Genomic DNA, 16842 nt, shown 5'->3' with positions numbered 1-16842 from the left:
TTTTCCGTTTTTCTTCGTTTTTTCCGACCTACAATGTGTGTTAAAATCTTGATCCGTCTCTTTGCCGATTCATCTTTCGCAAGTTGGACGTAGGTTGCATTACGCCATACTTGCCAACCTTGAGACCTCCAATTTCGGGGGGTGGGTGCGGGGGGCGTGGTTGGGGCGGGGGCGTGGTTAAGAGGGGAGGAGTATATTTACAGCTAGAATTCACCAAGTCAAGTATTTCATATACATATATATATATATATATATATATATATATATATATATAAATATATATATATATATATATATATATATTAGAGATGCGCGGATAGGCAATTATTTCATCCGCAACCGCATCAGAAAGTCGTCAACCATCCGCCATCCACCTGATGTAACATTTGACCAGAACCGCACCCGCCCGCCATCCGCCCGCACCCGCCCGTTGTTATATATCTAATATAGACGATGCAAGGCATTAGTGAGGTTATAAAGCTTTTGCCTGTTAAAGAAAGGAGACTGATCAAATGCAGCACAGACATTCGCGTGCCACGCTGTCACGACCCAGACGCACACCAGTGCGCAATCATATGGGAGCCGCGCTGAGCGCACCTCCAAGCGCGTCTCGCTGCCGGCGACGGCCGGGTATGGGCCCGACGCTCCAGCGCCATCCATTTTCAGGGCTAGTTGATTCGGCAGGTGGGTTGTTACACACTCCTTAGCGGGTTCCGACGTCCATGGCCACCGTCCTGCTGTCTATATCAACCAGGGTGAGCCCCACCCCTTTCGTGAGCGCACTGCGCGCGGAGTGACCCCTATTACGCACCCCCGGCAACAGGGGTGGCGGGCAGGTAAGCTGCGCGGGCGGAGCGCGCGGAGTGACCCCTGTTACGAGCCCCCGGCCACGGGGGTGGCGGGCAGGTAAGCTTCTTACCTGCTGCGCGTGACGCCGGCCGCGGCGAAGGCGGACGAGGCGGGGTGTCGGTGCGGTGGGCGCGGTGGTGACCCTGGACGTGCGTCGGGCCCTTCTCGCGGATCGCCTCAGCTACGGCTCCCGGTGGGGCCCTCTCGGGGGAAGGGGCCTCGGTCCCGGACCCCGGCGTCGGGGGCCTTCTCCGCTCCGTAAAAGTGTCCATCTCTTTTTTTTTTTCTTCTGTTGTGGCATATGCAGCAGGTGCCTGCTCGTTTTTCGTATGTGGGTAACAACATTTAACTATGTATATATATTTCCGAATTGGTTTAACTGCCACCCGCCTGAATCTATTTAAAATCTAATTTTTTTTTATTTCAACCGCCAGACCCGACCCGACTCGCGGATAAAATCTAAATTTTTTAAATTTCATCCGCCCGATCCGCGGATAATCCGCGGACTCCGCGGTTGTGCCCGCAAACCGCGCATCTCTAATATATATATATATATATATATATATATATATATAGATATATATATATATCCCTGCGACCCCGAAGGGAATAAGCGGTAGAAAATGGATGGATGGATGGATGGATATATATATATATATATATATATATATATATATATATATATATATATAAAAGAAATAATTGACTTTCAGTGAATTCTAGCTATATATATATATATATATATAAATAAAAGAAATACTTGAATTTCAGTGTTCATTTATTTACACATATACACACACATAACACTCATCTACTCATTGTTGAGGTAAGGGTTGAATTGTCCATCCTTGTTCTATTCTCTGTCACTATCTTTCTAACCATGCTGAACACCCTCTCTGATGATGCATTGCTGTGTGGCACGCACAAAAGTGCTTTCATCAAATGCACTAGATGGCAGTATTGTCCTGTTTAAGAGTGTCACAACATTGCTGTTTACGGCAGACAGACTGCTTGACTGTAGACGTTCTTTATATTGTGGGAAAGCGGACTCAGGTCCGCATGGAGCTGGAGGGGGCGTGGCCTCCAGCTCCGCCTGAATTTCGGGAGATTTTCCGGAGAAAATTTGTCCCGGGAGGTTTTCGGGAGAGGCGCTGAATTTCGGGAGTCTCCCGGAAAATCCGGGAGGGTTGGCAAGTATGCATTACGCCGTCGCTGATTGGTCGATTTGTTCCTTGTGACCAATCGGGATTGCTGTTCTGAATACGGTCGTTTTGGCTGCCTTTTGCCAAATGTAAACGATGTCGGTTCTGGAAAAAAAGGACGCTTCTCGAGTGAAAGATTGCATTCGCCAAATCGATTGTCCCAAGTTCTGTGCACGTGGTGTCAAGATGAGATTGACTACGGATGGTGTCTTTTTTTGGCAAATTTTTGCATGTTCAATTGCTGAAAAACCAGGATCTTAATATTTGTGAGGACAGATATTCACTCATGTCGGCCAGCATGTTGCCACCTATTGCTGTCACAATGTCTTCCAGCCATGTCAGCTGGTTGCGGCACATTAAAGGGGAACATTATCACAATTTCAGAATTGTTAAAACCATTAGAAATCAGTTCCCAGTGGCTTATTATATTTTTCGAAGTTTTTTTCAAAATTGTACCCATCACGCAATATCCCTAAAAAAAGCTTCAAAGTGCCTGATTTTAACCATCGTTATATACACCCGTCCATTTTCCTGTGACGTCACATAGTGATGCCGATACAAACAAACATGGCGGATAGAACAGCAAGCTATAGCGATATTAGCTCGGATTCAGACTCGGATTTCAGCGGCTTAAGCGATTCAACAGATTACGCATGTATTGAAACGGATGGTTGTAGTGTGGAGGCAGGTAGCGAAAACGAAATTGAAGAAGAAACTGAAGCTATTGAGCCATATCGGTTTGAACCGTATGCAAGCGAAACCGACGAAAACGACACGACAGCCAGCGACACGGGAGAAAGCGAGGACGAATTCGGCGATCGCCTTCTAACCAACGATTGGTATGTGTTTGTTTGGCATTAAAGGAAACTAACAACTATGAACTAGGTTTACAGCATATGAAATACATTTGGCAACAACATGCACTTTGAGAGTGCAGACAGCCCAATTTTCATCAATTAATATATTCTGTAGACATACCCTCATGTCAGCAGGCCAGGGAAGCTAGGGTCGATATTCTTCTCTTGATCATCTTGGGACGGTGTGAGCCAAGACATCCAGGGGGTTTAGCTCGCTCGTCTGCGGGAACAAACTTCCGCCATTGCTTGCCGTGCTAGCGAGGTCCTTTGTCCCTGAATTGCTCACACACTCCGGCAGATTCAATGGGGGTCTGGCGGCAGATTTCTTTGACTTTATCGTTGGAAAGGCATCTGCTTTGAGTGTCGCAGGATATCCACACATTCTTGCCATCTCTGTCGTAGCATAGCTTTCGTCGGTAAAGTGTGCGGAACAAACGTCCAATTTCTTGCCACTTTCGCATCTTTGGGCCACTGGTGCAACTTGAATCCGTCTCTGTTCGTGTTGTTACACCCTCCGACAACACACCGACGAGGCATGATGTCTCCAAGGTACGGAAAACAGTCGAAAAAACGGAAAATAACAGAGCTGATTTGACTCGGTGTTTGAGAAAATGGCGGATTGCTTCCCGATGTGACGCCACGTTGTGACGTCATCGCTCCGAGAGCGAATATTAGAAAGGCGTTTAATTCGCCAAAATTCACCCATTTAGAGTTCAGAAATCGGTTAAAAAAATATATGGTCTTTTTTCTGCAACATCAAGGTATATATTGACGCTTACATAGGTCTGGTGATAATGTTCCCCTTTAATGGCACCGGAGGAATGACCCTTACGGCTGCACCCGCAGGAAGCTCTCCTGCGTTTTATTAATAAATTGAATCATCAAATCTTTAGTATCCTTTTTGACATGCTGGCATGTTTAAATGCAAAAGATGGCTAAGCAAATATTACATAATTTGACATGAACATGAAAGTCTAATCTGGCTGGGAGCAGGCTACTGTATGAACTAGGGTTGTACGGTATACCGGTACTAATTAATCAAAAACGGTATTGTACTAGGGCCAATTTAGTGTTGCCAATCAACCTATCCCCAGGTGCATGTCTTTGGAAGTGGGAGGAAGCCGGAGTACCCGGAGGGAACCCACACAGTCACGGGGTGAACATGCAAACTCCACACAGAAAGATCCCGAGCCCGGGATTGAACCCAAGACTATTCAGGACCTTCGTATTGTGAGGCAGATGCACTAACCCCTCTTCCACCGTGCTGCCCGTGTGAATGTTGTCTGTCTATCTGTGTTGGCCCTGCGATGAGGTGGCGACTTGTCCAGGGTGTACCTCGCCTTCCGCTCGAGTGCAGCTGAGATAGGCTCCAGCGCCCCCCGCGACCCCACTGGGAATAAGCGGTAGAAAATGGATGGATGGATGGATGGTATTGTACTCTGTTTAAAAAGTACCGGTTCGCCATATTTTGTTTTTTTTTTACAGGCATGATGGCGCGTTTACGAGCAGAGGAGCATGTTCGGCAGCGCACAATCACGGAGTACTTACAAGCAGACACAGCGTGTAGACAGAAAATAATTTATGTTTTGGCTTAAAAACTAAGGATAAAGGTGAAGTTATAACACTGTAACGCCTTCAGAAAGAGGTGCTTTAAAACATGGCTAGCGAGTTAGCGACTGTCAGGTTCAAACACCGAACTATCTATTAAACAGGACAAGAAGCAAGGAATCAATGTCATGATCCGTGGTCCGGATCATGTTTTTGTGCTTTCTGTTAGTTTTGGACACCTTTTGTTATTGCTTGTGCACCTGTGAGTTTGTTTTGGTTTCCATGGTTACCCATTAGTTCCACCTGTTCCACGTTTGGACTCACACACACCTGTCACCAATCATGTCACTATTATTTAAGCCTGCCTTTCTGTTCACTCGTCCTGTCCTCCTTGTTTGCGGTAAGCTACAGTCACGTTGGTTTGTTTCATGTTCCAGAGTCCTGTGCTAAGTGTTAGCCTTAGCTTCCCGTGCGTTCGGCACGCTTTTCTTTTGTTTGTTTTTGTCTGTTTGGTACGGAGTATTATTTACTACTATTAAATCTTCTCTTACCTTCACGTTTTTGTCCGGAGTGTCCGTGTTGCACTGAAGGAACGATCCCGCATAAATATGCGACCCCCACGTGACAATCAAACAGAGACAGGACTCAATTTAGCTCATGAGGAGAGCGCGTGGAACTGCACCCTCGTACAGTGTCACCCCACGCTCTGAAGAAAAAGTTCCCTGATTACATAGCTGAAGCTGCTTCTAATGGGAGGGGTCACATTATGCATCAGCCTAGCACTGGTTCATAAACAGTTAAAACAAAATGTGCTTGGAGCGGTGTCAGGTTTGCCCCTTCTCTGCTCGTCCGCCTTATCTTCTTGGAGACTTCGGGTCCTGAAAAGGCCCCTCCCGTGGCTGTCCAGATCTGAAAAACAGACACTTCTACGGCGAAGCGCATTCCAGACACACAGCGGAGATCTACAAGCTTTGTATGATAAAACAAGGACAGCTTTGTGAGCACAAGTGGATAGTAACCAGGGCCACCTGAACTGCAAGCAAACAAGTTGTGATAACTTATATACAATTATTCTGACAGCGGCTAATGTCCATCTACAATCGGCAGTGTTTTCGCTACTTCTAAATCACTAATTCTTGCATCCATGGCGACAAATAAAGTACGTTTCTTACAAGTATCATCCCTGCAGGACGAGGAATAGCTAAACATGCTTCACTACACACCGTACGACGATACAATAGCTCACCGGCGTCACAATGTAAACAAATGCCATGGGTGGATCTACGCCTGACATCCACTGTAATGATACCAAGTACAATATCTAGTCGATACTACTATGATTACATCAATATTTTCTATCGTCACAAAATCTTTTTTCTTTGTTTTATTTTATTCATATTTTATTCATAAACTCAGGAAATACGTACTTGGACACATGAGAATTTAAATGACCAATGTATGACCCTGTAACTACTTGGTATCGGATCGATACCTAAATTTGTGTTATCATCCAAAACTAATGTAAAGTATCAAAGAAGAGAAGAATCAGTGGTTATTCCATTTTAACAGAAGTGCAGATAAAACATGTTGAAAGGGAAAATAAGCAGATATTAACAGTAAGTGAACAAGTGGATTAATAATGTATTTATACAGTTTGTCCCTCATAATGTTGACAAAATAACAGGTAGATAAATGACACAATATGTTACTGCATACGTTAGCAGACGAAATTAGGAGCCTTTGTTTGTTTACTTACTACATACTTGCCAACCTTGAGACCTCCGATTTTGGGAGGTGGGGGGGCGGGGGACGGGGCGGGTGCGTGGTTGGGGGCGTGGTTAAGAGGGGAGGAGTATATTTACAGCTAGGATTCACCAAGTCAAGTATTTCATATATATATATATATATATATATATATATATCTATATATATATATATATATATATATATATATATATATAAGAAATACTAAGTCAAGTATTTCTTAGATATATATATATATATATATATATATATATATATATATATATATATATATATATATATATATATATAAATAAAATATATACTTGAATTTCAGTGTTCATTTATTTACACATATATACACACATAACACTCATCTACTCATTGTTGAGTTAAGGGTTGAATTGTCCATCCTTGTTCCTCACTGATGATGCATTGCTGTGTGGCACGCAAAAAGTGCTTTCATCAAATGCACTAGATGGCAGTATTGTCCTGTTTAAGAGTGTCACAACATTGCTGTTTACGGCAGACGAACTGCTTTACGGTAGACGAAATGCTGTTGTTGTGTGTTGTTACCGCGCTGGGAGGACGTTAATAAAACAGCCTAACAATAAACCTACATAAGAAACCAAGAACTCGCCCTCGATCATTCTACAGTTATAACATGATTGGGCAGGTACGCTGTTTATATTGTGTACCTGAATTTCGGGAGAAAATTTGTCCCGGGAGGTTTTCGGGAGAGGCGCTGAATTTCGGGAGTCTCCCGGAAAATCTGGTAGGGTTATGACTTACTACTAAAAGACAAGTTGTCTAGTATGTTCACTATTTTATTTAAGGGCAAACTTGCAATAAGAAACATATGTTTAATGTACCCTAAGATTTTTTGTTCAAATAAAGCCCATAATGCAATTTTTGTTGTTGTCCCCTATCGAAATACATTTTGGTACCGGTACCAAAATATTGGTATCGAGACAGCACTAGTATGAACACATGTTCCACATTTATAGTGTCAAAATCGCTTTCATCCCCTTCTCCCGGCTTCCGTCTGCTCCAACGTCTCACTCTTTCTTCGTGCAGTATATTCAGCTTCAAAAGTATAAGGTTGTGGCAGGGGTTAGTGCGTGAAGGTCCTGGATTCGATTCCCGAGCTTAGGGACCTTCTGTGTGGAGTTTGCATGTTCTCCCTGTGACTGCCATGGATGGTCCAGTTGTGATAGTTGTTTCAAAGTCACTTTTAAAGGACAAGTACGTATCATCAACGTTGTATCGATGTCTTGTGCCTGATGGGTCTTAATATGGATAATAATCTGTGTGTTTGAGTTGGTTTGTTTCTTGTACCGGTATTCAGTTCACAATATTTAGCAGGCTGGAATAAAAGGCTAGTACTGTAATTTGTTCCAATTTTACATATTCTCCAGTTGATTTGGGTAAGCAATCCATTAATTCGGCATAGATTGGCTCAAAAGTTCCAGACTTGCAGCGTGACCATGTTGCATTCTCTCGGCTTCCGTCTGCTCCAACATTTCAGCCTCTTCTTTGTACTCGCTTCTATAAGCAGCAGTTCATCCTCCGTATATTCAGCTTCAAAAAGATAAGGTTGTGAATCATCATTAGTCGTCTTAGTTGTCTGTTATCAAGTCTGCCATGATATATATACTTGCAGTGTGTATATAAAACATAATACATATTGTTATGAAGGTGTCTGTTACTACATTATTTATATACTTGCAATGTGTATATTGTACATATTGCATATTGTTATGAAGGTGTCTGTTACTACATTATATAAATACTTGCAGTGTGTATATTGTACATATTACATATTGTTATGAAGGTGTCTGTTACTACATTATATAAATACTTGCAATGTGTATATTGTACATATTGCATATTGTTATGAAGGTGTCTGTTACTACATTATATAAATACTTGCAGTGTGCATATAAAACATATTACATAATGTTATGAAGGTGTCTGTTACTACATTATACATATACTTGCAGTGTGTATATTGTACATATTACATATTTTTATGAAGGTTGTTTGGCAGCTTCAAAAAGATAAGGTTGTGAATCATCATTAGTCGTCTTAGTTGTCTGTTATCAAGTCTGCCATGATATATATACTTGTAGTGTGTATATAAAACATAATACATATTGTTATGAAGGTGTCTGTTACTACATTATATATATACTTGCAATGTGTATATTGTACATATTGCATATTGTTATGAAGGTGTCTGTTACTACATTATATAAATACTTGCAGTGTGTATATTGTACATATTACATATTGTTATGAAGGTGTCTGTTGCTACATTATATAAATACTTGCAATGTGTATATTGTACATATTGCATATTGTTATGAAGGTGTCTGTTACTACATTATATAAATACTTGCAGTGTGCATAAAAAACATATTACATAATGTTATGAAGGTGTCTGTTACTACATTATATATATACTTGCAGAGTGTATATTGTACATATTGCATATTGTTATAAAGGTGTCTGTTACTACATATGTTTAATGTACCCTAAGATTTTTTGTTCAAATAAAGCCCATAATGCAATTTTTTTGTTGTCCCCTATCGAAATACATTTTGGTACCGGTACCAAAATATTGGTATCGAGACAGCACTAGTATGAACACATTTTGTTGAAAGTTACACAAATGATATTCTCTCTTCTTCATTAAGTTCAAATAACATGCCCGGAGGAGACAACTGACTTTTCATCACAGCCATAACATAGCAGTTTGTCATGATTTAATTCATGTTTTTTTTTTATCACATGAGCAGTGCTGCTTTATTCAGACAGGTTTTAGAAGGCAGTATCTCCCTTTTCATGGCGCCCCCTCCCTCTCGGCTTCAATCTCTCGCTCTCTTCTTCCCTTCTGTTGCTGTGTTCTGTTGTGGTTGAGAGGATTTGGACCGGCCTCTTTCTGATCGGGCGATCTTATAACATGTAATCCTTTGTCAACAGAGTGGGGGTGAACGTGTTCAAAGAAATGAACTCTCAGGTTGGAAGCTGAACAAAATAGAGCCGCGATACAGGCAGAGTCATTATCGTGAGATGTTCCACCCTGCCAACAGTCAGCTCGCTTGAGGAAATTTAATTGACCCGTTATGGTCTCCCTGATGAGCAAGGGAACTGGGTTCCATTTTGGAATAAACATTATCCGAGGGCTTTGGGGACTTTGCCTTCACAATTACTGGAGTACAGTAATGTTTCTTCCTATTCTTATTATGACTGACTGTAACGTGTGTGTGCATGTATTCTGTCGTTTTTTTCAGTTGCAGTTACAGAAGACTCAGTATTTGCAGCTCGGGCCGAACCGTGGGCCATACTATGGAGGATCTTTGCCTAACGTCAATCAGATTGGAGACAACGGCGAGGATTTTTCTTTTCAGGTCAGCTGATTTTTGTTAACTTTTGCATGATTCAATGATCTGTTGACATAAGTACCGTATTTTTCGGACAATTGTCGGAGGCAGATATTTACATATATCCGTATTTAAGTGTTACTTCTTTATTTTCATAATCATATTACAAAACAGCTAGTGTACTTCTTCCAATGGTGGTATTTTGGTTGTCTGCAAGTACTGTGTGCTAACCTTGACTTTGGAATGTAAGGACGACAGATTCCTTATCTGTTCCTGTGCCCAGCTGAGGAGGACAATGGGCATGTGTTTGGGCTAGAAAGAGAGACAAGACAACGAGGGTGGGAGGGAGAGACACTTTATAGAAAAGAAGGTTTCCATATTTTGGATCAGACCATCTTAGCTGCGCGATTGAATGTTCTATGCTGGACTGGTCTCATTATATTTCCAAAGCTTTGGAGATAAAATTACAAAATACCTATTCTGTCTCTGGTGGTTCTTCTACTCAGCGTTAAGTGTCATAGAAAGAGCTTGGGAGCGACCAGCAACTTGAATTCCCTGGGAGGAACAACTGGTCCAAACGCAACAATTTCCTTTCATTTTCTCAAAACTCGACAGTGTGCCTTATAACCCGGTGCGCCTAATGCACGGCATAATTTTGGTTGTGCTTACCGACCTCGAAGCTATTTTATTTGGTTGTCAGGTTCAAACACCAAACTATCTATTAAACGAGACAAGAAGCAAGGAATCAAGCAGAGACAGAGTTGAGTTTTGCTCATGAGGAGAGACGTATTGGGCTGTACACTCAGTTACCGTTTCACCCTACGCTCTAAGGTACAGTCTCACGTTCTCCTCTATTTATTCGGGAGGTCCCTAGTTAACATCACTGAGGCTGCTTCTGAAGGGAGGGGTAATGCAAGCAGCCCCAGTAGACCATCCTTGCCAACCCTCCCGAATTTCCCGGGAGACTCCCGAAATTCAGCGCCTCTCCCGAAAACCTCCCGGGACAAATATTCTCCCGAAAATCTCCCGATTTTCAGCCGGAGCTGGAGGGGGCGTGGCCTCCAGCTCCGGCTGAAAATCGGGAGATTTTCAGGAGAATATTTGCGGACCTGAGTTAGGACAGCCTTTTCTTTATGACGGGCGGACAACAGGGTGACAAGAACTAAATCATCCAGACTAGAGATAAATTGTATTATTATGTTTATCTTACCTAAAAATAAATATATTTATTAATTTGAAAAATAAATAAATAAATACATTTGTACTATATTTTGCTAAAAACATCAAAATTAATTGTATTTTTATTTGTATTTTTTCTGACTCCTTTTTACATGCAGCCATAGAATTATACATTAAAATAAACATGTTTGAAATAATTAATTTTAAATTATCATAATAATTCATTTAAAATGACCATATTTAATTATTAAAATAATTGCTTGTTTATCAACAACTTTAGCATTTTATTCATTACATTTTGAAGCTCTCAGAAGCCAAGTTATGATATATTCCTTAAAATGTATTTATGCAAGTTTGAATTATTAATGATCTAAACACAGTTTTGTTTGCATATTTTCAGGATGTAGATATATATATATATATATATATATATATATATATATATATATATATATATATATATATATATATGTATATGTATGAAATACTCGACTTGGTGAATTCTAGCTGTCAATATACTCCTCCCCTCTTAACCACGCCCCTGTTCCACCCCTGACCACGCCCCCAACCCCCACCTCCCGAAATCGAAGGTCTCAAGGTTGGCAAGTATGCAGTAGACACAATACATGATTATTATTATTATTATCAGCCTTTATTTAACCAGGTAAAATCCCATTGAGATCAAAGATCTCTTTTCCAAGGGAGACCTTGCCAAGAGGGCAGCAGCAAGGTTACATTAAAAACAGTAAACAAATACATAAAACATCACATTTACAACATTAAAACTTGCTCACATGACACATGTGCATACAAACAAGGTAGACTGCAGTCCTTTCACAGAAGTTTTAAACTTGAAGTTTAATATTCGATTGTAGGTTATTCCATGCCTTCGGCGCTGAAAACCTAAATGCTTTCTTGCCCAGTTCAGTTCTTACTTTGGGGACGACAAATTGCAGAACATTCATTGAACGAAGATTGTGACTTCCTTGTTTCTTTGTTAAAAGACAAGACAGAGAAGATGGAGTGATACCCAGAATGGTTTTGTAGATGAAAACATACCAATGATTGAGGCGTCGAGCACATAAAGATGTCCAGTTAACCATTGAGTATAACACACAATGGTGAGTAAGGGGAGCGCAGTTGGTGATGAATCTCAGTGCCCCGTGGTACACACTATCCAGCTTGTGGAGACAACCAGCAGTAGCATTCATGTACAACACATCTCCATAGTCAATAACAGGTAAAAAGGTTGTTTCCACCAATTTCTGTTTCACAGTAAAAGAAAAGCAAGACTTTCAGAATGAAAATGTGCTGACACTCGTGATCTCGCCCTGTCTCTGTCCTGTCCGCGCCGAGGTACTCGATGTCCGTCCTTGGCTGTCAGCAGGCAGGGTCTGGAAACAAACTGCTGATACGAGACAACTCGCAATGGAAGATTACAAGTTGTGCCTTTGCACAGATAGAAAAGTACAACTTCAACACAATTGATAATAACTATAGCAACGGCCTTTAAGCATAAGAGTTGTGTGATAACATATACATAATTATTCTAACATTGGTACATGGTGAAATGATAAGTGTGACCAGTAGGTGGCAGTCACACATTAGAGATACGTGTAGACTGCAATATGTTGGGAAAGGTGGCAATAAATACTGATAAAGTTGAGGAATGCTCATCAAACACTTATTTGGAACATCCCACAGGTGAACAGGCAAATTGGGAACAGGTGGGTGCCATGATTGGGTATACAATTAGATTCCATGAAATGCTCAGTCATTCACAAACAAGGATGGGGCGAGGGTCACCACTTTGTCAACAAATGTGTGAGCAAATTGTTGAACAGTTTAAGAAAAACCTTTCTCAACCAGCTATTGCAAGGAATTTAGGGATTTCACCATTTACGGTCTGTAATATCATCAAAGGGTTCAGAGAATCTGGAGAAATCACTGCACGTAAGCAGCTAAGCCCGTGACCTTCGATCCCTCAGGCTGTACTGCATCAACAAGCGACATCAGTGTGTAAAGGATATCACCACATGGGCTCAGGAACACTTCAGAAACCCACTGTCAGTAACTCCCGTTGGTCGCTACATCTGTAAGTGCAAGTTAAAACTCTCCTATGCAAGGCGAAAACCGTTTATCAACAACACCCAGAAACGCCTTAGGCTTCGCTGGGCCTGAGCTCATCTAAGATGGACTGATACAAAGTGGAAAAGTGTTCTGTGGTCTGACGAGTCCACATTTCAAATTGTTTTTGGAAACTGTGGACGTCGTGTCCTCCGGACCAAAGAGGAAAAGAACCATCCGGATTGTTATAGGCGCAAAGTTGAAAAGCCAGCATCTGTGACGGTATGGGGGTGTATTAGTGCCTAAGACATGGGTAACTTACACATCTGTGAAGGCACCATTAATGCTGAAAGGTACATACAGGTTTTGGAGCAACATATGTTGCCATCCAAGCAACGTTACCATGGACGCCCCTGCTTATTTCAGCAAGACAATGCCAAGCCACGTGTTACATCAACGTGGCTTCATAGTAAAAGAGTGCGGGTACTAGACTGGCCTACCTGTAGTCCAGACCTGTCTCCCATTGAAAATGTGTGGTGCATTATGAAGCCTAAAATACCACAACGAAGACCCCCGGACTGTTGAACAACTTAAGCTGTACATCAAGCAAGAATGGGAAATAATTCCACCTGAGAAGCTTCAAAAATGTGTCTCCTCAGTTCCCAAACGTTTACTGAGTGTTGTTAAAAGGAAAGGCCATGTAACACAGTGGTGAACATGCCCTTTCCCAACTACTTTGGCACGTGTTGCAGACATGTAATTCTAAGTTAATTATTATTTGCAAAAAAAAAATGTTGTCTTTGTAGTGCATTCAATTGAATATGGGTTGAAAAGGATTTGCAAATCATTGTATTCCGTTTATATTTACATCTAACACAATTTCCCAACTCTTCTGGAAACGGGGTTTGTAACTCACTTCACTTCACTTCCACCGTCAACATATTCCAATTAAGAAAGGGTATTACGGAATTCCTGGAATTTCGGGGAAAAACCGGGAATTTTTCCAGTTCAAAAAACAACTTTGGAGCATTCACACAATTAATCAAAATGATTCCCAAGCAACCCTGATTAATCTGATTCATTAGATGACTGCACTATTATACACATAGTGTACGCCGCATGAATTATTTATGTCCTACAGTAAAAAGTATTAAAGCAATAACTCCTCTCCAATATGTTCCTGTCATTAGACTGCAGGGATGGACATGAACACATCATCGCGACACCACGGGCTCGTCGACAGAGTCTACAGGAACCGAATCCCATCGCCCCATCGAAAGCCCCTCACTCTCGACAAGCACGGACGCCAAATATCCTTTAAATCTGTCCTTGGATTTGAAAAGTTCCCTGCTGTCTTCCAACTGTATTTTTTTTTAACCGTCAGTGTCACATTGACAGCTGTCCGTATGGCTCGGTGTATCTGTCCCCACCACCTGACACCAGCTGGAGGAGGTGAGAGGCTCCCGACATGATTGTGTTTCCTTTTCTGTGCACAGTAAATCCCTCACATTGACTCTCTAGGAATTACAGCTGCTTTGGATTCATATTCACACTACAGTATTTGCAGTAGTACCTCACAAAAGTGAGTACACCCCGAAATATCCCATTATGGAAAGTTGCCAGTGTACAGCTTATATAGCAGCAGGGTGTCCTCTACATGTCAACCATCAAGATAAATGCCGCCACACCTTCAAAATAAGTTTTTTTTTTAACATAAAAACTTTTTTTTTAAAAATAAATACACATTTAAAGGGGAACTGCACTTTTTTGGGAATTTTGCCTATCGTTCACAATCATTATGACATACTTGCCAACCCTCCCGAATTTTCCGGGAGACTCCCGAAATTCAGCGCCTCTCCCGAAAACCTCCCGGGACAAATATTCTCCCGAAAATCTCCCGATTTTCATCCGGAGCTGGAAGCCACGCCCCCTCCAGCTCCATGCGGACCTGAGTGAGGACAGCCTTTTTTCATGACGGGAGGACAACAGGGTGACAAGAACTAAATCATCCAGACTAGAGATAAATTGTATTATTATGTTTATCTTACCTAAAAATAAATATTTTTATTAATTAAAAAAAATTAAAAATAAATAAATTTTTACTGTATTTTGCTAAAAACATCAAAATTATTTGTATTTTTCTTTGTATTTTTTCCTGACTCCTTATTACATCCAGCCATAGAATTATACATTAAAATAAACATATTTCAAATAATTGATTTTAAATTATCATAATAATTCATTTAAAATGTCCATATTTAATTATTAAAATAATTGCTTGTTTATCAACAACTTTAGCATTTTATTCATTACATTTTGAAACTTTCAGAAGCCAAGTTATGTTATATTCCTTAAGATTTATTTATGCAAGTTTGAAGTATCAATTATCCAAACACAGTTTTGTTTGCATATTTTCAGGATGTATATATATATATATATATATATATATATATATATATGTATGAAATACTTGACTTGGTGAATTCTAGCTGTCAATATACTCCTCCCCTCTTAACCACGCCACCAACCACGCCCCGCCCCACCCCCGACCACGCCCCGCCCCACCCCCGACCACGCCCCCACCCCCGCCTCCCGAAATCGGAGGTCTCAAGGTTGGCAAGTATGCATTATGATAGACAAGAAGACAAAAGGTTTTTGTTTTTTTCGCTTTCAAACACATGCAGCTTTAAATCACTTTAAAAATGCATTCAAAAAAGTCAACAATACTTTAATTTACGTTCTGTAACCTGTATAATAACCAAACAGTAGAAATATTGTTATTGTAAGAGTGAACACTGAGGAACTCTTTTTCTAGCAAACTAACACATCAGCGTGCTACGGTATTAGCCTAACAACGGCAAGAGATGAGCACGAAACATGTTTGACTGAGTAAAAAACATGAACAATCATATTACAGTATCTGTAAAGTATTATTTCATGTTTTGTTTGTACACAGCTAGCCAGACAGTGTATGTACTTTAGTCATACTTGCCAACCTTGAGAGCTCCGATTTCGGGAGGTGGGGGGGTGGGGGGGTGGAGGGTGGGGGGCGTGGTCGGGGTCGGTTGGGGCGTGGTTGGGGGCGTGGTTAAGAGGGGGGGAGTATATTGACAGCTAGAATTCACCAAGTCAAGTATTTCATACATATATATATATATATATATATATATATATATATATATATATATATATATATATATATATACATCCTGAAAATATGCAAACAAAACTGTGTTTGGATAATTGATACTTCAAACTTGCATAAATAAATCTTAAGGAATATAACATAACTTGGCTTCTGAGAGCTTCAAAATGTAATGAATAAAATGCTAAAGTTGTTGATAAACAAGCAATTATTTTAATAATTAAATATGGTCATTTTAAATGAATTATTATGATAATATAAAATTAATTACTTCAAATATGTTTATTTTAATTCTATGGCTGGATGTAATAAGGAGTCAGAAAAAATACAAAAAAAACAATTAAAACAATTAATTTTGATGTTTTTAGCAAAATATAGTAAAAATGTATTTTTTTTAATTTTTTTTTAAATTAATAAATACATTTATTTTTAGGTAAGATAAACATAATATTACAATTTGTCTCTAGTCTGGATGATTTAATTATTGTCCTCCCGTCGTGAAAAAAGGCTGTCCTCACTCAGGTCCGCATGGAGCTGGAGGGGGCGTGGCCTCCAGCTCCGGCTGAATATCGGGAGATTTTCGGGAGAATATTTGTCCCGGGAGGTTTTCGGGAGAGGCGCTGAATTACGGGAGGGTTGGCAAGTATGACTTTAGTTGTAATAACCAACGTTCCCTCTAAGGTGCGCGCCTGTGCAATTGCGCACTGCTCAAGCGTCCTCTGCGCACGGCAAATTTATGCCACGAACAAAATCAAATAAAAAAAATAAGCGCATAACAATTTTCGACACGACACGGACACGACGGAGAAAACAGTTTTCGTCATCATTGTTCAAATATTGTAACGTCTGTCGAGACATGAATTCCA

At 40.6% G+C, this 16842-nt stretch overlaps 1 protein-coding gene across 1 annotated transcript in view; it reads left to right on the top strand.

The window, feature by feature from the left end:
* crtc1a (CREB regulated transcription coactivator 1a) overlaps window positions 1–16842 on the top strand; it is a 93165-nt gene that overhangs the window by 18825 nt on the left and 57498 nt on the right. Inside the window, exons 2-4 of the mRNA XM_061941562.2 lie at window positions 9496–9612; window positions 14022–14143; window positions 14224–14283. Coding sequence (XP_061797546.1) covers window positions 9496–9612; window positions 14022–14143; window positions 14224–14283 — 299 coding nt within the window. The remainder of the gene's footprint in view (window positions 1–9495; window positions 9613–14021; window positions 14144–14223; window positions 14284–16842) is intronic.

This window comes from Nerophis lumbriciformis, linkage group LG03 (genome assembly GCF_033978685.3).
Source record: "Nerophis lumbriciformis linkage group LG03, RoL_Nlum_v2.1, whole genome shotgun sequence".
Taxonomy (NCBI): Eukaryota; Metazoa; Chordata; class Actinopteri; order Syngnathiformes; family Syngnathidae; genus Nerophis; species Nerophis lumbriciformis.
The sequence above is the reverse complement of the archived record's forward strand: the minus strand, read 5'-3'. Positions and strand labels throughout refer to the sequence as shown.